The sequence below is a fragment of the Larimichthys crocea genome, chromosome I (assembly GCF_000972845.2).
Source record: "Larimichthys crocea isolate SSNF chromosome I, L_crocea_2.0, whole genome shotgun sequence".
Lineage (NCBI taxonomy): Eukaryota > Metazoa > Chordata > Actinopteri > Sciaenidae > Larimichthys > Larimichthys crocea.
The window spans coordinates 43,159,601-43,182,797 of record NC_040011.1 but is presented as its reverse complement, the minus strand read 5'-3'; the positions used below and the strand labels follow the sequence as shown (position 1 = coordinate 43,182,797).

The 23,197-nt window shown below is 41.3% G+C and overlaps 1 protein-coding gene across 1 annotated transcript in view; it reads left to right on the top strand.

The window, feature by feature from the left end:
* pigg (phosphatidylinositol glycan anchor biosynthesis class G (EMM blood group)) overlaps positions 1-22,814 on the top strand; it is a 63,270-nt gene extending 40,456 nt beyond the window's left edge. The window contains exons 11-13 of the mRNA XM_010732859.3: positions 7,022-7,331; positions 10,913-11,076; positions 16,174-22,814. Of these exons, the coding sequence (XP_010731161.2) occupies positions 7,022-7,331; positions 10,913-11,076; positions 16,174-16,396 (697 nt within the window). The 3' untranslated portion in view covers positions 16,397-22,814. The remainder of the gene's footprint in view (positions 1-7,021; positions 7,332-10,912; positions 11,077-16,173) is intronic.
* Positions 22,815-23,197: the final 383 nt, after the last annotated feature.

The window sequence follows — 23,197 nt, the reverse complement described above, 5'->3', positions numbered from 1 at the left end:
AAGAGACGCTATATATTTGTGTAATTATAGATAGTGTGCTTTGATTTGAGGGGAGTAAACCATAGCTTCCAGCTGCTGAGTTATTGGAGTCAAATAATGTGGAGGATTTCCCATGAGTGTGATTTTTTTTTTTTTCTTTCCTTTGGTTTGGCATTTCGGAACAAGCATATAACCGAGTTTATGGTTATTTTAGATACAATATGAGAGCAGTTTTTCTCCCTTTTCTGAAATGAGAAAGCCAAAAATGTTTTTCCTTGACATCCCTGTGCGAGCGTAAAAAGAATATCTTTGTATAATAACCTCTTTTTTAAAAAAAAAAAAAAGTCTGGTCCTCTTGGGTTATTCCCTCTCTCTCTCTCTCTCTCTCTCTCTCTCTCTCTGTCTCTCTCTTACTCTGTCTCTGTGTTTTATCAGAGTAAAGCCCCCCTGACAACTGCCCAGTTCCCTCCTCGCCTTCCCTTTGTGCCAACCGCCTAATTGCGGTGTTGCATCTCTCAAAATGGCTAATGGGGTTGAGAACAGCCAAACACTGCTCACTTTAAATGGTTCAAAGAGTTACTTGAATTGATGTCAGCGTGGATACAGTTTGTCTCTCTCTCTCTTTTTCTCTTTCTGGTTTTTTCCTCCCTCTTTCCCGATGCCATCAACAGAAACGAACCTATAAATAGACAGAGTCAACTGACAGGGCAAACATGTACTTTGCATTAGAGATGGCTGCTTAAGGATCCAAGCTATAAAAATCTATATAGAAATCTTTATATGTTTATATAGAGATATGCAGTCAAGGTAACATAAAGGATGAAGCAAATTAAAGTGCTAAAGTTGCTCAACATCAAAGCAGTCGGCTGAGGGCCAAGTCTGTCTGCGCCTGTATACATCACAGCCAAAGTTTGCTTGCGGTCCTCGTTCTTAGCATTTACGGCACGTGTTCTGCCAAACACGAAGCCAACAATACAAATTTATTTTATGTTTATGTTTTCATGCGTGTTGCCATCGCACCTGCACAACACATGACCCATTTTTTTTTATCACGAGCTTGCTTTATGTAGAAAAGGGTTGTCGAGCAGGTTCCCAATTTAAAAATATTCATGCATGCCGATCCCGCTAAAAAATGGAAATGTATTCAAACTCGTCTGAAAACACCTGTGAACTCCTGCCACACACACACACACACACACACAGAGTCACTCTCCCTCACACACACATGCAGACACACAGAATTCACTTTTTTCTTTTTATTACCCAGGAGGTAAAACGTTTTATAACCCCGTTTCAAAGGCAATCTGTGTCGGTACGATACATCAGTGGTAGAAATTTAACAAATCATTATCCTCCACTGACTTCAAAGCATAGTTCATAAAAGCGCTTTTTGTGTTTATCTTTTTAAACCTGCGTCAGAAAGACAGAGAGTTTTCTTCTTTTTTTTTTCAATCTATACGTGAAGCTGTGAACGCAGAGCAGGTATCGATCCAGTGGCTCGTCGTGTCAGTCGATGTTTTGTCTGTAACTGTTGTTTTAAAGTCTGTCACTATCTCCCAAGTGGCATTTTCAATAGACTTTAGACATGCTCAGATTTAGGGCTCAGACAAAGTGGGCAGGCCCTAGATGTTTTTGGCTGATTTTACTGTAAGTGTTAGCCTGATTCAGGTGATTGATGGAGAGGATATACCAAACATGTTAAGGGGATTGGATGTAGTCTTACCTTTTTCTTATTCACTTGCTGGAACACCAGCACTTGTTTCCAAGGTAACATGAAATCCAGACAGCTGCTCTGGACCACAGCTTGACAAGCTACTATTTTCTGTCCTCTGTTACTACTATTACCATTGCAAAACACAGCAAATAAGATCACAGATATATTCGACTGAATGCTGAGGGTTCCCTAAAGCTTTAAAGCTTCTGAAAACATTGTTTCAAATCTGAGTTTTTTCCCCCTCAATAACATTAAATATAGCATGAGTTCAAAACCTAAAGCTGGACCTGAGGCTTCAGTCAAAGGGGCCACACTGTTAGTTATGCATAACTTTAAGCCTTAATATAATCTGGACAGGTGAGTTTTATACAAATTCACCCTCAGTACAGTTGTCATGAACGCAGAAATTAGCTATAGAGACCAAAACAGTTTTTTGTACCAGGCTGTTTATTTCTGCTGTGAAGTTGGACATTTGAACATGGAGACTTATGGAGACTGACTCTGTTCTGCAGCCAGCCTCAAGTGGACGTTTGAGGAACTGCAGTTGTGGCTTCACTTCCCAGCCACAGAGGTTGAAGCTCAGGTCATAATGAGAAAAGTGAATGAGGGAGTGCATTCGCTCATAGCATGAGCCCCGCTTACTTCAAATCAGTAAACAGGAAAAGAAACTGATACCACAGAAGAGTGTTTGCTTAATGATTAATTGATTAATGGATACACTCAGGATACAACATTACTGCATCTGCCTTAATGACCGCCTTGTCTTGTTTTTGCTCTCATCTTTTATGAGTTCAAAATGAGAGATTAAGAGTCCAAGGTTTATTTTTGTTTAAATCCGTGTTGGCAAGCTCTTTTTTGCCAACATAATCCATCCACCTGACAGGTGTGGCATATCAGGATGCTGATTAAACAGCTCGATCATTACACAGGTGTGCCTTGGGCTGTTCACGAGAAAAGGCCACACACAAAATGTGCAGTTTTATCTTGAAAACAGACATTTATTACTCACTGAGCCGATACAGATATGCATCATTCAGAAACTGGGATGTTTTTTAGCTTCCATGCACATGCACATTGTCATGCCATTCATCGCCCTCCTCGTGTTGCAGCATGACAATGTGCCTCATGATCTCGGATGTGCCATCAAATTCTAGTCTGGTGGACACCAATTGCACACTCCCCACTGAAAACTCGATCACATCTGCAGCGTTGTATTGTGATAAAACATTTTAAAGCGGATGTTTATTGTGACCGGGCCAAAGCACACCTGCGTCAGGTAAAGTTTATTGATCTGATAGTGGCGCCCTCTGGAAAAGCTTCAGATTTCAGGGTTGTAGACCTCAAACAAATGGCGCCAAAAATAAGAAAACACAGTTTTAACATTGTTCTGTGTGACCTTGGTCTTTGCTCTGTGGTCTTAACTACAGCATGCTTTAAGGACAAACTCCTCAGTACAAACAACAGTAACAAATCTGAAGATCGTTCAATACTAATGACTGAATAATTACCCTGGCTGTAATCTATAGACTTGGAGTACGTCACACACACTTAGAAGCATTATTAACTAAGCACTTTCCATGCTTATGCTGCTTCTTAAACTGGCCATTAGCCTGCTTACATCTCTCTTCTGAGATCATGACTTTATTGTTTATGTCTATTACAAGGCACCGCGCTTCAAGTGGGCATGATGAGACGGCAGGGACATGAGAGGTTTTTGCAGGAGTCTTTTTTAGTATCATTGCAGTTCCTGCTGCCTGCTGCTCGTCTGGAGAAGGAGGATGGAAATCACAGACTGCGTAATGCCCCCTTAGCTGAACGACTAGTCTAATTTAAGTAAGGGCTGCAAAAGTTGAAGAATCTGATAGGTGCAAAGCTGTGCTGGGTGATTTACTATAATCAGGAAGCACTTTCCGGGTGCTGCAATTGAGGAAATGGCCTAAACAGCAAATAGCCTTTACTTCTCAGAGGAGGAGAGGAGGAGGAGAGCTCGTGCTTTCTGCCCTGAAAATGTCAAAGATTCCTTTTAGCGTTCAGATTTTTACATGATGGGGGAAAATGTTTGTGGAAAATATTGTTTTAGACTGATGCGGATATGTGCTGCAGGTTTTAAAAGGGAAGGCATCTTTTAATATCCCACATGGAAATCCTGCTTGCACAGTTGCATGGTAACAGCCACATTAAGTGCACTGTGCAGCACTTTTTTGCTTAGCGCACACATGTAGCTCCAGATAAAATTGGTTTAGTAGTTCCTTCAATTTTCCCACCTCGTGCGGTAGTTAAAAAGTAAGCCCGGCAGCTCAAACCCGTCACTGTCTTCACGTAAAATCAAATCCAGGCCTGGATTTTTTCACTTTTCCTATGCATAAAATAATGATGAATACAATCCCTGCTACATTGTTAGGGGAGTTGTGAATAATAAAGAATAGTGCTGTATAGAGCATATTACTCTGCTCCTTTACTCTGTTGGAACAGGTTTCTATAAAACACACTGATTAATAATACATGTCCAATACTTGCTCAACTCCTTCAGGGTCAGCTATTATCCTGTAGTGCTTTTGCAGCTTTAACTGCATCCCGCTGCAAAAAGAAATGTCCCTTAACTCCGTGTTTTAGCGTAGCTTGTTTCCCGATGTTATGACTGAACATTTTCTGAATGTGTAAATAGCTTTTGAGGTGTTACATTTCAGATATGATACAAGAAGCTGCTTAAAATTCATATTAGATTCTGGATATGTTCTTGAAGTGAACGTACGTGTTTTTAATGACTGGGTTAACCTCTGCATGTTTGCAGATAACACAATTAAAACCCTGAGTTTCCTCAGGCTGTAACATGACAATTGAGTGGCTCCTTAAACTTCATTAACTCTTAATGCTTTTTATTTCCCCTGTATCCATTATACACATCTCTACGTCTCTCTTTATGTCTTTTATGGTTTGTTTCTTTCCAGCTAATTTACTCATTCCTCTTTTTTTGGACAAATATTAATACATGTAAGTTAATTAAAGGACAGATTTAAAGAGAGAGAGAAAAAATCATTTCGTTTAAGTTTCTGTGGATAAGAGCATATGCTGAATGCCTGAAATGGAAATTAGGCTAAATGTAATTGCCTTCATAATCGAAAGCACTTTTCCTTTAAAGCTTCAATTTGGGACTTTTTGAGCATATAAATTATTGATAGTTGGAAAAGGGGTTTTGTGGAGTAAGCCTTTTAGGAGGAGAAGAACCTTATGAAACCTCTTTTTTTTAAAACCTTGTAGTAGCTTCAGACTTTAAACCCAGACTTACTGTCGTGCACCACAGGACGCAGGCCTTATATCTTACTGATTTGCTAACACCAAAATAAGAGTGAGCAATTATAACTATATTAAACAATAACAACAAGTTTCTTACCTGTTTGAATTATATTAAATCTTAAAGCTAAGCAGAATTAACAGTGTGGCTGCTTTTATTGACGGATGGGTGCCGTTATAGGCGGCTTGTTTGAGCACCTAGGTGTCATTCAGCCTCAGCTCCACCTGTAATCCAGGACTGTGTCGATTTTCAGCCGTGAGGCGGCAGAGCCAGGATTGCCAAGATGGTGGCGGCCAGATCCACCGCACCGAGCTTTAAAACGGCACTTTAGTCAGCCGCTACGTGCATATAATAATATACATACCTGTGATCTCTAAGAATAGGCTGTAGTCTGAGATGTTTCACTACCGCTCTTGTTAGCCGTACTATTTCCAACCTGTGGTACTGCTGCATTCAAAAAAAGATCATTTTAGCACAGGAAACTTTCCCCAGGGAATTGGAACCTTTGGAGGAACTCCAGGGTCTAAATTAAGTTTCAGGTCCATTATTTCACTCCCCCAAAAAGTCCCCGCTCAGGAAGTAGTACTTTCCAAATGTAACTGCAGCATTATATTTCAGCTACCATCTTTTAAAAGTCTGTAGCTGCTAACGAGCTTTGTTCATTGAGCTTTTAACACATCGACATGGGGTTAAAGCAGAAAGCATATCACGGATGGACCAACAATGTGGCGTCATCATGCCTCATCTTCATGGATCTTGAAGATGGGCTGAAGGAACCTTTTGGTTCCTTGAAAAGTCGTTCCTGGAACGATAAGTTATGGATACTTTAGGTGGAAACGCAGCTTTCGATGTCAAAAAAACGTCACATGATCTTTAAATACACTAAAAATATGATAATGCTGTTTCTGAAAATGTTGAGATGCAGAAAACACAAGAGACAGAGTGATGGGTGTGAGTCTGTTTTCCTTCAGGCGAGTCACCGAGTCTCATACCTTTTAAATTATTAATGTTACATTGACACACTGCAAGCTGAATGAAATAAGGGTTATGAGTTACAGAAATATAAGAAATACTAACATGAGACAGGGATATGAAATTAATCAAAGTAGTGAACTTTGTAGATTACAGTCATCTGTCTTAGATTTAAATAAACTTTACACCACAAAAGATGAACATATTTCTACGAGTAGTTTAAAAACACACACACTGCATACTGCGATAATACGATCAGCTGATAATAAACCTCATTAGCAGCACCAGTAATCAATACACAACCAGTCATCAAACCAATAACTAACTAACAGCAGTCAATGTCAGACAATCTTAACACAATTAACAATTGACAAAATGTTATTAGACCAAACTCCCATCAAGAGATATGACATTTTAACAATTCCTTTACGTGTCTGTAAAATCGTGTAACGTTAAAAACACAAATCCAAAGAAGTTATATAATATATAAACAAAAACAAACATTTTATCAGAACTTCAAGATGATAAAAGAACTGATATTTCCACCAAAGCGACTGTCGACTGACTTTTAATTCACTGGTTCCATACATGATACAATCAGCAGTTAACATCAGCATGCTGTGATTAACTTTGGCATTCAGCCTGCAGCCTTATGCCTACGACTGAGTCAGCCGTGCTGATATTCAATGCAACATCACGACCTGTCCAGGTGTAGACTATCTGTCTTCCGTCCTCAGAAGGTTATTGTTTTGGTTCCTTGTATAGTTTGCTTTTGTCATTGTTTTACAGCTTTTGTTGTCACCTTTATTTGATAAAAAGCGTTTTAGTTTTATCATTTGCTAGATCAAGTATGAATTAAATCATCTTCATCATGTCCCAAAACCTTTCTGGATATTTTAATTGCCGAAATGCATGGACGTGTACAGCGAGGCTGCCAGAATCCTCATCCCAGAGTCACTTACCACAATTACTTGAATATTGAGCGAGGAGGTTTTGTAGAGGAAAATCAATACTGGCTTCCTGCAAATACAAAAAAATAAAAAATGACATGTTTCTCTTTTTAGGGGAACAGTGGAGGCCCGCTTTGTTTACGTCTTCATTCTGGGCATCCTCTTCACCGGCACCAAGGACCTTCTGCGATCGCAGATCATCACAGCAGATGCCAAGTTGAAGAGCAGGGGATTATGGGAGATTTACAGTGGCTTGGTCTTGTTGGTTTCGCTGTTGCTTCGCGCTCACAACCTGCCGGTCCTCTGCTGCTGCCTGTTGATCCAGACGCTCATGGCTCAGTTCATCTGGAAGAAGCTGCACTATGACGCAGCACAAACCACCATCATGCATTACTGGTTTGGTCAGGCCTTCTTTTACTTTCAGGTAAGCAACAATAATCATATCTATTGGATGTGGGAAGTCCAAAATCAGGCATGATCAAACCCAACTTATTAATGACAGGCCCCTTTGTTTATAGTGTATCAATAATACATCTATGACCTTATTTCCAACCCTGGTTAAGTCAAGACAAGTTGGATCTATCACAAGTTGGCACATTGAGTTGTTTTAGGGAGTTTCCCATTGAATTAAAGTGATTAAAGACAGCAGAGTTCACCTCAGTCAGCAACAACATGAGAACATACAGTAAGATAACTGCAGTTACTGCCATGTACGGACACAAAGACAATCCTCTTTGAAACCTCCCTCTACAAATATACTTTGACTGTCGCCCATATCAGTAAAGTTCTGCTGTAAATCTATAAAATAAATCTTGCAGTTAAAAAAACAATCATTAAGCCATTACCAGTTTACAAAGTACAACCCATTTCACAAGCTGCAATATGTATCGGCGCTGACGCCGAACGGACAGAGGATTGAAGATGCGTATCAGAGCCGAAGTCACCACATCCCGTATCTATAAATGGAACTTCAGGGAACAACAAAACAGCGAGATTTTCTTGTCTGATCGTAAGAGACATCTAATTTAACGCTCTGACACGGAGTGTAGCAACATTTAGGAAAGCTATCACCACCGATAAAGCGTTGGATACTGTAATCGGTGCAGTTCTGGGCAAGAGGAAGTGTGTAAATTGTATTACTTCCATGCAGCTCTGGCATGAAGGTGAAATGGACCAGTTGTTTCCTGTTGAGGTGTTATGAGCTGTGAGCTATGATTGTTCCTCAAAGGCAGACATGATCCCTTCCTATTGGTTTAACCTCCACCCTAGACAGATATTTGGTTAGCAGATGTGTATTGTTGTCAAGACGGAACATCTACATCGCTAACAATTTAATAACCGTCATCACCCTTGGGTCATTAATACTTTGATGGGCTCGGGAATAGACCGCCACCAGACAATTTTCAGTGTAGGCGCCCAGGCATGTAATTACAGACCTTTGAGTAATAACGTTCCCAACGAAGCTGGAACCATAATGGATCTGTAAAGCAGTGGGTTAAGTTTGCCGTTCTGGAACAAAAGTAATGCAGAAACAATCAAAATTATGTTGAATTAAAATCTAATCAGCGAGTTACGGCTGATCAGAAAGCTCTGGGAGTTGTGAGATATTATTGTACAGTCTAGAACCGTATTCGTTTTTTTTTTCTTCTGTTGTGTTTCTTCAGATGTTTTATTCTAAATACTGGCAGAAAGCTGTTGTTCTCAAAGTGTCCTTGTTTTATTTTTGGCATCCGAACACACAAAAACACAAGAAGATTATGGGAAGGGCTCCAGGTAACCTCAGATGTAGACAGTTACCAGTGTCACAAAAAAGTTAAATCACATCACATGATGAATTAACTGTCTCACAGGAGACGTTTTGGCCGTCTTGATCTTTTGGAGTGATGGACGAGTTAGGCTTTGCAGTGGATTTTCTGTGGATTTATCACCAGATGGTCAGTAAAGGAGCAAGGAGGTCTTTAGAAATGAGTCAGGTTGTTGTTGCTGCATGCGTAGGGGACGAGTCATCCCACAGGTATGAATTCAGATGCAACTCACCACATGGAGGTTTTCAGAGCTCAGAACTGAAAGATGGGCTCTTTCAATGAGCTGGCATACAGCAGACTTAGAGGAGAAATTTCTGTTAGGTGATGTAGTTTGGTGCACACACACACACACTAGTCAGGTTGCTAAACATTACTTTTAGACATCAGTATTCAGACATTGTATGTTATCACTTTTGCCTGATCCATCCATTTTCTTCCACTTATCCGGAGTTGGGTTGCGGTGGCAGCAGGTTTAACGGGACGCTTGATGCTTCAGACATCCTTCTCCCTAAAAACACAGTCCAGCTCCTCCTTGGGGTCTTGAGACATTCCCAGGCAACACGGGTTATATGCTCCCTCCAGTGGGTTCTCGGTCTGCCTCAGGGTCTCCTCCCAGTTGCAAAGGAAGATGCCTGTAGGGAATCCTAATCAGATGCTAGAACCACCTCAACTGGCTCCTGTCAGCGAGCTCCCTCTGGATGTCCGAACTCCTTAAGACTGAGCCCCACCACCTGGTGTAGGAGCTCTCAATTTTCCTCATCTATGGTCACAACAAGATTGTGACCATAGATGAGGAAGATTGAGAGCTTTGCCTTCCCAACAACGGTCTAGTACAGCGTCTGTAAGATTGCTGACGCCGCACCAACACATCCCTCGTAAAAAATCATGCAAGGCACTTGAACTCCTTTGCCGAGGGCAGCAACTCGCTCCCAACCCAGAGTAAATATTCCACCATTTTCCAGCAGAACACCACGGCCTGAGACTGGAGGGAGGTGCTGACTGAAGGTCACGGTCTGATGAAGCCGAACAGAAGCACATCATCTGCGAAAAAGCAGAGATGCAAACTTTTTTTTCTTGTCCTAAAACATTTTGTACTTTCTCCATAGGCGATACGTTTTTGTTGAGATTGCAGAGAATGACACCCCTATATACATACATATGAATGATCACAGCAGGATGTCAGCAAGCGAGCAAGCAGAAAATATCCATATGCGGCCTTGAAACCTGCTCGCTGATATTCACTGTGTGTTTGTTTAAAATGGAAGCAGCTGTTAATGTTCTCTTCATCTGCGAGGAAAGATGTCTGCACAGAGGGGAAATACATCTTACGTGATGCTGCTTATGGATCATCTTTGCACAAAGAAAAGTCATTTTAACATACATACCGCAGCCTTACAATCACAGTGCATTTTAAATGTAATTATCACTTGTTATAGACGTGGAAATTGAATTTATTAAGCAAAATGAGATGCTGTAAATCATCCAATGACAACTTTGTAGGGACAGATATCGGCAGATGCTTCTCTTTAATGATCTCTCACATGCTGGCTGAGCTTGTGGGGATACAACTACATAAAAAAATCTATATCATATTTCTACATGGCAGCGTAGTTATTCAGCTTTCTGCCTTTTTTCACTTGCGATATATTATTGCATTTCTTTTTGTTGTTATATCTCCCACATTTACAGAACCAAACACTCTTTATATTGTGGCGATAAATCCTCATCGCATTGCAGTGATAAAATATTCTAAAGCTTGAGATGAAAACCTCTGAACAAGAAAAAAAAGAAAATAAGGTTGGAAATGTCTGATATTTTCACTCCGAGTGCATGCACATTTGTTTTGCCTTAAGCCAGAAATATACTGTCGTTTAAAAAACAAAATGTGCGTGCTGGCCACACGCACATATGCACACATACACAGTAGTCTGAGTGGCTCTAACAAGAGTCCAGCTCCAGACAGAAAACTGTGCGTGCTGCTCCGGTCAGGGACTGGAAAACACAAACAACTGTGCGGCTGGGAAGTTGCCAGAAGCTCAGAGTAATGATGATAAAGCAAAGGGCTAGTTCTTTACAGCTGTGAAATGCTTACAAAGCTTCACCCACAGATCTTTGTGTACTCCTTTTTGTCTGTATACGGGGTAAGTTATTCCTGTGCCCGTGGCGATGCTAAAATAAGTTTTTCTTTGCGTTCCTGCAGGGCAATTCCAACAACATTGCCACCGTCGACATTTCAGTCGGCTTCGTTGGGCTGGAAAGTTACGTAGAAGCACCTGCCATCTTCTTAACAGCCCTTAGCACTTACGCAGGGCCCCTGCTTTGGGCGTGTCACCTCGTCTGCCATCTCAGCTCGCAGAGAGACCGGTAAGTGTCAGTTTAAAAGTAGCTCCACTGCTGTGATATCCATCCAAGGTTGTTTGTACCCTGGGGTTAATCCACGTGGAAAGTATGGCTCGTTATCATCAAGATTTTCATATTGTGTCTATGTAACTATATCCTATAAATACTCAATTCTGCACTGTATTGTAGCTTATGTATCTGTGTATGAGTGCCGCCTCCATAATCAAAGTGACAAGCAGCAACATGAAGTCATGGAATAGCGAGAAGATCATAGAGACACAGTGCTGCCTGTAGTTTTTATCACATTTCTGTGATCATTCAGCAGCTCACTGCACTGCTGAAAACATACCACCAGACCAAGCCACAATATTTTAAGGGAGTAATGAGTACAGATTTTTACTTTGGACCATAATGCCCTGTTAAAAGAAACACATCACTGAACTGCTATAACTAATGGATGAATGGTTAAATTAGGGATGAGATAAATTGGATAAATTAAGGTTAACTTAAATGGTTAAAATAGCTAAAAATATCAGCTCTGAATATGTAAATCTTCCTTCTTCTACTGGTTTAAACTCAACTTTTGCATTTGAATTTCACTATTGACTGCTTTCGGAGGCAGGTGACATACGGTGGCAGCTTTTTGTCACCAACCTCCATCCCCAGCTTTATTCCTGCTACACCGAGCGATGGTCTATCACTAGCCACCTATAGCGACTGTCCTCTGCCACATTTTTAAAATGTGCTTTTCAAATTTGGCTGGTTTAGTTACACTTTATTGGATAAATAGCTAAACGTAATTTAACAGGTATGAATTAAAAATAGTTTTTGATAGGGTTATAAATACAGATTTGAAATAGTTAGCTAAATGTTGTGTATGTATATAATTACAGGTAGAAATACCATCCAGTTTTCCGCCAGGCACTATTATGTACAGTTATTTTTGAGTGTTGTGTTTATACTTCTTCCTCCTGAATCCTCCTCTTTGGGTGGGACAGTGCAGGTGCACAGGTATATTCGTTAAGAGACTCACTTGCAGGATATCAAAGATGCATGTAAACCGTTTAACCTAGTGTAAGACCTGAACTGGAGAGAGGCCAGTAGCAGCGGGGTTGCTGTATGTGTGTGAATGTAGCCAGTAACTACAGCTTCCCCTCAGCATGAGGTCCCTGCACAGTGCTGAGTGATGAGGTCTGCGGCCGGGCAACAGCTGCCCTGCTGATGGAGCCAAAACTTAAATGCTCTTGTAATGTACACAGAGGAAGGTGTTTGTATGAAAACAGTTAGTTTAACCTGCTTAAGTTGTTTAAATATCCGGTGACAGAAGGCGACGGCCTTGCACTCAAAAGTCACCACCACTTAATGTAAAAATGTCTCATAGAAATGAGGCTGCAGAGCGGGTATATAAGTTGTACTCATCTTAAATCATTGTTGTGCTGCTCGTAGCAGCCTCTAGAGATGATGTTGATCCATTCATCCATCCAACGCTTTGGTTCATGGCTGACCTGCCGTTAAATTGAACGTGGGCAATAAAGATTATCAGAAATTGACTCTGTGACCTCCCAACATGCCATTTAGCGCTCAGATTTGATTATAATGATCTCCATCATCCTTTCCTGAGAATAGAGGAGTTGCAAATGGAACTGAAAGTTCAAACCGAGCATCAGAACGGGGAAGACATGGTTGTTTCTTATTGGTCTGAGTATTTCACCACACAACCATCTCTAGGGTTTACAGAGAATGGTCGGAGTCCAGTGAGCGGCAGTTCTCTGATGCCAGAGGAGAATGGTTAGACTGGTTCGAGATGATAGAAAGGCAACAGTAACTCATATAACCACTTGTTACAACCAAGATACGCAGAAGACCATCTCTGAACGAGCAACAAGTCGAACCTTTAAGTAGATGGGCTACAGCAGCAGAAGAGCCCATAGGGTGCCGCTCCTGTCAGCTAAGAACATGAAAGGTTCACCAATATTTTGGACATTTTGGTCTGATGAGTCTCGATTTCTGCTGTGACATTCAGATGGTAGGGTCAGAAGTTGGCATTGACCTCATCCTGCCTTGTGTCAACGGTTCAGGTTGGTGGTGGTGGGGTAACAGTGTTGAAAATATTTTCTTGGCACACTTTGGGCCCCTTAGTCCCAACTGAGCATTATTTAAACGCCGCAGCCTACCTGAGTGTTGTTGCTGACCATGTTCATTACTTCATCCCCATCTTCTGATGGCTACTTCCAGCAGAACAACACACCATGCCAGGAAGCCCAGATCATCTCAAACTGGATACCTGGGCATGATGATGAGTTCACTGTCCTCAGATGCCCTCCATAGTCAACAGATCTCAATACATTAGAGTACCTTTGGGATATGGTGGAACGGGAGATTGCATCATGGATGAGCAAGCCAACAAATGATGCCATTATGTCAATATTGACCAAAAGGGTCAATATACAAGGGTCCAACCCAGTGCTAGAAAGGTGTATCTAATAATGTGAGTGTTACAAACACGGTAGTGCTGCACTGAACTCTGCAGCGTCACATTCAATCCTTCTAGTAAGCGTTACAGTGCAGGATACATGACCATCTTTCTTCGTTATTATTCATAGCGTGGTGCTTTCCACAGAAACCCCACCTGTAATATGCACTCAGACATAGTGACAAATGAATCTCTAAAATAGCCTCATGTACTGGAGCTCATTTAGGATTCACTCTGCACCATCAGCATCTCGACCACAGGGCAAGTACTGGAAATGGACTTTGATCAATAGCTTTTCAACGGGTCTCCCTCGATACACTCAAATTGTACTTAAAGCAGTCTCGTAATTTGGATTTTATTGTTTTAGTGCACATCATCACTGTAGACCTTCCAAACTAGCCAATCAGGGAGGAAAAAAAGTCAGATATTCTGACAGGAATACAAACAGTAAAAAGAAGATTCAGGTCCTCGTTTATTTAGGTTTTCACTGTGTAGTTGATCCTTTGTGCAACAATGAGTTTAAACGCAATGTACCGAAGGACAGTGACTGAAGGAAGTCAGTCAGAGTTGGGGCAGTGTCAGTTTTACAGTGTTTCACAAGCAGCAAACATGAACACCAACATACTGTATATCAAAGTAGCCACAGTTCTGGAAGATTGAACTAACGTGTGAAAGCTACAGATCTACTGAAGCTCAGTTAATCAGCGATGACACCTGTCAGTGTTTGTTACCACCAGAGAAACACCTGTAAATGAAGAACCCGACCCGAGAGGTTGCACATTGATGTTTCAGTAGCTCTTTTTTTTTTTTTAGATTATTTTTTGGGCTTTTTCAAGCTTTTATTTTGATAGAGACAGATGAAGAGTGACAGGAAATGTGGGGAGAGAGAGAGACGGGGAATGACTCGGGGAATGAGTGGTCGGATTCGAACCCTGGGCTTCCACAACAAGGACTGAGCCTTCACACATGGGGCGGCTGCTCTACCCAGTAGCTCTTTGAGGTCCAACACAGAATTAAACTTAAGCTGTTTATGAAACAGCCACTCTGGGGAATTCACCATTAGTTGAAGAGCTTAACCTTTAAACTGATTGCTAATGCACAGTGGGGGTTTTGTACAAATTGAGTGTTCACTTTAGCTCAAGAGCACGCGCCATTTTCCTTCAAGTTACAATGACATTATACTCACCAACATCATTAGCAGTAATGGTTCCATACACAAAAGTGCCTATTTCCTGCTGTTGGACACAAAAGCCGCACTATCGGGAATCCCCAGGGAAACCCAAACAAAGACCAGTGACGTCATGACAACCTTTCCATTTATCAGTACTGTATCAAAACATACTGACAGGGCACCGGTTAGCCCAGTAGGTAGCGTGGGCTACCTCGAATCCTCACTCTTCAGCTGTCTCTATCCAATGAAGCCCCAAAAATATCCTTAGAAAGTGTGATAACAAAATGAAAACAGGCCTTACGCTGTGTAGTGCACCAAATACTCACAAATGCAGCCACCCAATGGACTAAAAAGACAAACGAGACCCCAATTTTGTCCAAATCAAACAACAGAAAGAAAACCTGAACAAACAAAGCTGGAGTTAAGATGGGGTGTGTTTGTCAGTAACACAACCATGCATGAGAAAGAAAGACGAAGAGAAGAAATCACTGAGCAAAGGCGATTCCAACTATGGTGGTCCGGTCACTCCTGAAACACCTGCTGCAGCAGAACCATCACAATATTAACATTATCACTTTGTTTTCACTCCTAAATAAGTCATTAGATGGAATAACTATAATAAACTGGATTAAACTGGTAGTTTATGTTTAGGGGCGCTCGGGTGCATCGGTTCCCACTTTCATCCTAATGAACTGTCCAACGTCTCCAGAATGTAATCGGTGGCTAAAATGTGGCTCAAATGTCACTGACCACGAGGGCAGCATAACAACGAGTGCATAACTGTCGGCCTCTATTGAACATTCAGGAGCTCGTTATTGATTATCCGGCGTTGTGTATCTTTAGAGAAATGAGCGTTGTGTTTGTGTGCGAGTCTTTTAAACTGGCCCTTTGATTGATTTTTTTTCTACCTCCGAACTGGACTTCTTCCCATGTCTCCTACCTCTCTCGTCTTGGGAAAAGGCTCAAAGTTCCTCCCCCTCAGCTGGGACTCCTGCCTGTTTTGAATGAACAATGTCCCTGTGTTAATTTACGCACTTGTGTTTCGGTGCTAAAGAGATGAAGTGTAGTGCATCCTTTATGTGTGTGTGTGTGTGTGTGTGTGTGTGTGTGTGTGTGTGTTTTGTTTTACATCTTCATCTCTTAATCTCCTCCCATCGTGCGGATTTTTAAAGTCATTAACTTCTCTATCAGAATTTGCCAGCAATCCGTATTATTGTGAGAAGATAATTGGATCAGGCGCTTCTCTTGGGAACATGCGTAAGCTAAAAAAAAAAAAAAAAGTGTGAAACTGTAGCCTTGGTTATGAATCATCAAACAATCTGCAACTTTACTGATTCAACATTAAGCGGCTTATGATGACCTCGGTTCACATATAAACTTTTCTGTGTTGCTCTACAGAAAGTTTGCCTTTTATTCACAGCTTTGCTCTCCGCGGCGCTTTTCCTCCTCCTCTAATGAATCCTTTTCCTCTCCGCAGGAGCCCGGTTGCAGTCGGCCATGGCTGCTACTGTTTAGCCCTGCTGAGGTCTGTGCCAGCTGCAGCCTACATTGTGTTGGTAACTGTTCTGCGGTACCATCTCTTCATATGGAGCGTCTTTTCACCCAAATTACTGTACGAGTCCATGCACCTGCTGCTGACTGCAGGAATCTGTCTCTTCTTCAACACAATGGAGCAAAGCCACAGTTCCAGTAAGTCTTAGAAGAGCCAAAGACTCACATCTCACCTTAAAGGATTGTCTCTCTCTCTCTCCGCGGGGGTCCAACATAGTCTCTAAGGGTTTCTAAGACTTTCAGACTGATGCACACTACAACATGCTTACCCTCTTTTTGTCTCTAGTCTCCTCATCTGTTCATAATATGTGAATATATGCTTTAAAAAGGTGTGTTTGGTTTGCAAACAAACACTAAGAATGCACTCCTGATGTATTTTTGATCTATTTAAATACTTTGATCTTTCTATGGGAAAATGTCTGCGGGTGAATAAAAGTGAGATGATGTAAAGATTTTTGAAAGAATAACTTTTTACGTAAACATTCTGTATGTAACCTCAGGGACCGGTATAGACAGCTGCTTGGACAACAAGGCAGAGTTTGATGTTTGGGCTTCATGTATAATTCAATGACTTGGAGTGTAAACGCAGGATGTCTGAGTGTTTATGGAGCTGAACTCTTTTTTTGTTAGCAGCTTTAGCATCGACCTCGCACCCTCGCAGGTGTTTTCAGTTATTCCGAAGTCGAATGTTGGGGTGAGCAACGCAATGCTGGGAATTACAGGTCATCAAACTCATCAGGCCGTTTTCACAGAAGACATTTTGATGTGTCACACGTGTGAGTAATAATAATGAGTGATTAGATGACTTCAGTTTCAGGGTCCTGGTGTACGGTCGAATAGTCATAAAAGTTGCCTCCTATGTCCTTTCCTAAACACACCTCCTCTCCTTCACACCTTTCCTTGACCTTGTGACGTTTTCCAAAGATGTGAAGGAGAATTCATGAGGACGTCTGACTGCCCTTACGCTAAGCTACCTCGTTATACAGCGGTGGATGTTATTGACGTGATCTGTGGTGAAACTACAAATTTCAGAAGATGGACTACAAAAATCACATCCAAGATACTTCCCCCCATGTGCTCTTCCTGTGTTTTTCATGGAGGACAACACGGCAAAAAATATGACTTCATTATTGCCGTCAGAATTGAAAGAGAACGGTCGGTCGTGCTCACCCTCCTGTCTACTCATATATAATCATATTATTAGCAAGTTATGGCAAAAGATGAATGATTAATAATCAACAGTAACTTGTGTAATGATGATCTGCAGGACGCTGGACGTCACAGTTGGAGAAGGTTAGACACAAACAGCTCATCAGAGTTTATTTTAAAGCAGCACAGTGAGGACACAGAGCAGGTTTCATATCGTCTGTCTGCAGTCTGTACTGAACTACAGACCTGTAGAGTAACATCAGACCTCATGATCAATGTTTATATATCACTTCAACACGTCTGTCTAGATTCCTCCTCTCTCTGCTGCAGTCTGCATCACACTGTTTTAATAAAGTGATGTTTTTTAATGTCTGTGCATCCATTTTTTCTGGTTGCTGCCACACAAAGGGAAGCATTGTAGCTCCTTTCCTTAACATTTAAAGAATTTAAACGGCTCTCTATCATGGCGCTATGTAAATATTAGATAGATAAATAGACTATTCGACTGGACCCCTGATGTCTTTCCATCATGACTTAACGAGACACTTGAATAGAAACGAGAGTCATCGTAAATGTCATTAGTAACGTTCGTGCTTTTCCCGCAGTGACAGGTCAAACTGTCTGCTGTGAGACAAAAGTTGTCCTGGTCTAACAAGTACAACAAAGACGGAGACCTCAATTAATTCAGTCTGTAGTCGCCCACACGGTCCTGAGGAGAGGTCTAATCAGGCGACAGAAGTGAAAACACCTGTGTGGGTGTAACACGGAGGTGCAGTGGGGTGTTCAGTGTGGGAGTTTTTGAGACATCTGTTTCTCTTCAGAACATTTTCAGTATGCTGATAAGACGTTATGTAACCTTTTTATTTATTCATCTTTTTCTTTCCTCGCTCTCAAAAGTAGCTATTTAACCCTCCACTTTTTGGGGACATTTTGGAGACACAAAGCTGCTCTAGATATTTCCGTGGATGCGAACACACCAACTGTTTCTACTGATATTACAGCGAGTGGGTTTTTATCGGTTCAGGATTTGGCAAACTGCATCTTTTTAAGTGCAAGCAAACAAAATACTCTTTTAGATATTTACAGATAAGATGAGCAGTTGTAGTTTATTGTCTGTTTAAATGCTTTGCTGGACCATAGACTGTATATAAAGATGGATGACGTGTCGCCACTGAACAAAAATGAAGCCAAAATATCCATAATTTGGAGCCAGAGTCTGCACAGTAGTGATTGGGGTTGAAACTATCGTATCAAGGTCTCGTCCATACACGAGCAGGGCTCAGCCAACAGCTTTTTATAGCATCAAACAGCTCATTACAATCAAAAATGATCAGAAAAACGAACATTTGAGCACATGAGTGTGATAAGAACTAATTAAAATGACAGAAAATAAATATTTGACATGTACTGTTGAGCTTGGGCCCCACGTCCCATATCGGGGTCAGGTTACAGTGATAGATAGCAATAGCGAAAGTCAACCTCGATGAGCAATGAGCGCATGTCAGCGTAACCTCTTCAACTCAGCCACAGCGTTTAGCAGCACTCCAATACAGATGTTGTTGCGGGATCCAGCTGTTTTATAATGCGAGATGCTCAGCAGACCCGTAGATCCCAACTTGAGTTTCATCGTAGTAGGTGTAGCAGAACCGTTGACCGAAGTCGGATGAGATAATGAAAAGGCTGAAAGGGTCGGCCAGATGCTTGCTGGGAAGTTTCCATAACACATCAACACTTACAATAAATTCATTCTCATATAATTAAACTGAACATGGCCTACAGCACCCTCTGACATCTGTGAAGGTTCTCAGTCGTCCAGGGCATCTTTCTTTGAGAAGGGTTAAATCTGGGGTAACTTGGTTGTAGATCCGTGTAGATCTCATCCAAGAAACTTCTTCAGTTCTGACTGACTGGTGGGGAAATCCGAGTACATAGCCTAGGGCGGGCTTTTTTGTTTCCACTTGGTTCATTCAGCAACCTCTGTGGCTGGGAAGTGAAGCCTATGTGGAAGTGTCAGAGACTGTAAACCCTCTAGTGACAGCTTGAGGCTGGTTACTGGACGAGTCAATCTCCATAAGTCCCCATGTTCAAATGTCCAACAGCAGAAATAAACATGTTTACAGCCTGGTACAAAAAACAGTTTTCGTCTCTGTAGCTAATTTCCCCGTTCTGAACTGTAGAGAGTGAATTTTGACACAACTCACCTGTTCAGATTATATCAAGGCTTAAAGTTGTGCATAATTTACAGCATGGCCACTTTGATTGACACAATGGTGCCATTATAGATGGCTTGTTTGAACACCCAGGCTTCATTCAATCCCCCTCAGTTTTACTGATGATCCACGTCTCGAACCAACCAGTCAGTCCAGACATCCAGAGTCATAAACTGGTCAGAACCAAGAAAAGAAACATTATGGTACATTATCATTTTTAGTTATTTTCTTCAGCTTCAACTGAGATGTTGTTATTAAGTCAGTAGCAATGTTGTCTTGGCAGTATTTCCACTGAATGTGATGTAAACTGCAGACACACTGTTCTGATTTCGGTCTATGTAAATAATGTAGTAGTTAGTCAGTCCGGGTACGCTACAAAAGTTTAGATAGTTGGTGGAAAAGTCTAAAAACTGAGCTCAGTGTTTTAAACAATCATTCATCTGCCTCAAAGAGAAATGAAGTACACTTCCCCCATCGTTTTGTTTATTTCCCACATTGTTCAATAGGAGATACAGCTCCGAATGAAATGCCAAAATAATTTTCTTTGGATGACCTTAAAGTTTTGCTGCAGGAACATAATTCCATTTTTTTTACTCGCTCTCCTTGTCCGGCCGAATCCTCCGGTATATACATTACGATCTGGATGTACAATTCATATAATTTCCAGGGTCTGGCAGTGCACTGCAGACTCCTCCAACTTGTACTCAATCTGTACCTTCGATATCACGGAGAATACCACCAAAGTAAAGCCAGCAAGAAAGCTGGCAGTCATCCAAACCAATAAGAGTATGGAGCCAAAAGAGCAAACAGTGTGCTGCTGTCCTCGTACTTAAGGGCCACACTTGATTATAATAGTATCTGACTGATAGCTTGGACTCCATTTTGAAAGTGAAATGATGAAACCCTCATTAAACATCTAGTGTGTCACAAACTCACATGTTTGCTCACATACTCTGGATGCTCCCAGTGTCAGTATGCAGCTCCGCCGTGTGTGATTGCAGGACCGCATTGCAAAGTAAGAGCAAAAAAAAAACTCTATTCCAGCACTTATTTTGTTGAGTAATGGGATTCTCTGATGTCAATGAACAGCTGTGACTACTTCAAAGCTCCTTTTCCCTGATTATAACCTGGCAGTTCTTACATCATTACCCTTTGAGATTTGTCCAGAAAAAGAGCGACTTGAAAGATTTAGTGTTAAAGCTACAGTGTGCAACTTTTCACCTCGGGGCAGAAGAGTGAATCGTTCCCGCCCCAACACTTGTCACTCACCTTGATGAGTTGTCTGCCCTGAAACAGCACGTTGCCCCGGGCTAAGATCACTGACAACCCCCGAGCTGCCACAGGCATCGGAGAAGCAGATTCCAACCCGAGAAAAGGGGGTAAAAAAGAAATGTGCTTCTGAATACATTTGGTCTGATGCAAGACGAGCTTCACACTTTGTTTTTGCTGCTGTTGTTGTTGTTGCCGTGAATCACCTTGACAGAGACAACCTCAACGCTGACTAAACCCACAGAAAATGGAAATGAAATGTCCCGAGCGCCATTGTGGAGTCAGACGAACAAGTGGATTTACATTTGAAAAAACACAGGGTCACTGACATAGACACGCGCCGCATACGGATCACGGCGGGGTCAAGATGGTTCGCGATCACACGCGGGACACGTTTAGCTTCGAGGTGGCGAGGTTCAAAACTCGAGTTGACTGCAAACTGTTGTCAAGTGCCTTCTCCCGTCTTCAGCTGAATCCAACGACAGACTTTAAACAAAGTCTGATAGAAACGAATCCGCATAAGATTCTCTCTGGTGTAACGGTCATCATAACATCTCTGCAAACTGATAAACTGGAGTCATGTTAGCTGACACACAACATAAAAACTATGCTTTTTTTTAAAAATCTTGTATAAATTTGTCCTAATTGTAACTTTTAAAGTCAGTTTAGCATAATTTAATTCTCAGTTGGAGAAAGATTTTCAGTTCCGGGGGGATAAAAATGAATGTTGTTGGTGTTTTTATATCGCTGGAGATCAATTATGTTTCAAGAAGCAGCGTCTCTCTCTGCATCTCATCAGCTTAGCTTGCACGAAAATGAAAACCACACGAAGTTCAAGAAACTCCTGAAGTACTTTGGAACATCGAGTTTGATAATATCATTATGGCGGTCATTTTTTCTCCATGCTGGCAGCAGATTTACCACCGGCGGCCAGCTGCAGCGGGATTTGTTTTTCTTTTGGTTCTCTGATGATGAAGTTTGTGTTTCCATAAGGGGAATTTGTCTTTTTTTTTTCTTTTTCTTTTCGTTGGTCCTGGTTAGCCAGGTGAGAGTAGTTCTTATTTATTCAACAGTCATAACTAGAAAAACAGAATAGCTGAACAGGTGGAAGTGTCTGGGTCTGGGTGTGATGAAGAAAGTAAGTCTTGGTAATAATAAAGTAATGTTTTTTTTTTTAAGTTGGTCTATTTTTTCCCTTTTACTAAAACTCCATGGGTCTTCATGTAAAACCTGACTGCACCGGTGCAAGAAGAAGCCTCAAAGCAGCTTCTCACAAATCTGATGGGACGACACTTTCTGTGTGAAGTCACTCGCCTGTATCCAAATACCTACCGGCCCATGAAATGGATCAGAATAATTGTACTCTACACATGGTTGACAGCTTCTAAGCACGTGTTAGCAATACTGTCAGACATCACCTGTTTTTTTTTTTTGCAGCTGCCATCTTGTGTGATCCTTCAGTTGTCTGAATTTTCTCATTTCAGCTCTGAAAGATGACGATGTTTGAATGTAGTTTAGATTACTGGCAGAGTGAGGTACACAGCACAGCCTTCACTGGACTTCTTTACCTGCTGTCTGAACGTGATAACAAACTCCTTTAACTCCTGCTCACTGTTGAAATCTGTGTATTTGCTCATTCCGGTAACATCCCACGTGTTTTTTTTTATGTAGTTTGTGTTAAATATGTTCATGCTCTTTGTGTGTTAATTCAAATTGGGCTGGGTGGTTTGTAACACTTTCTTCTTTGGTCTGACAGACTCAGAACATTTATTCTTTAAAAGAAGGAAAAGAAAAGAAAGAAATGTGATTTCCTTTTTTTTATTTCTGATTTCTGGATCCGAGTTTTACCATTTCCTCCAAATCATTTTTTTTTAATCAAGACTCACTCTTGTGATATTTATGTTCTTAATAATGAAATAAATAATTTACTACACTGGAATCTTTGTTTCTGTGTGACTATCGGCTGTGACACTTACTTCAGAAAACCTTCGAGAGCCTGATTTTTGGTTTAACATTCACATATTTTAAGCAGACTTTTAATAATAAGAATTCATGCATAGTATCTGTGTAATATTAGTGATTAGCTATGCAGTAAATTGTCTTTCAGTCCGTGTAGAGGCCATCTGTCTGCTCCGGACGATGGATGACATACAGTATGAGGCACGCTGGACTTTCTCCTGTCAAAGTTTCACACTGACTTGGTGAAGCCGGACAAGAAACCATCTGTGAAAGTGCACCTAGCGTATCTCTCTGTGCAGCGGCAGTAGTAGGAGGATGGTAATTTAGTAATCATCCCTCTATCTGCTATCCACCCACAAAATA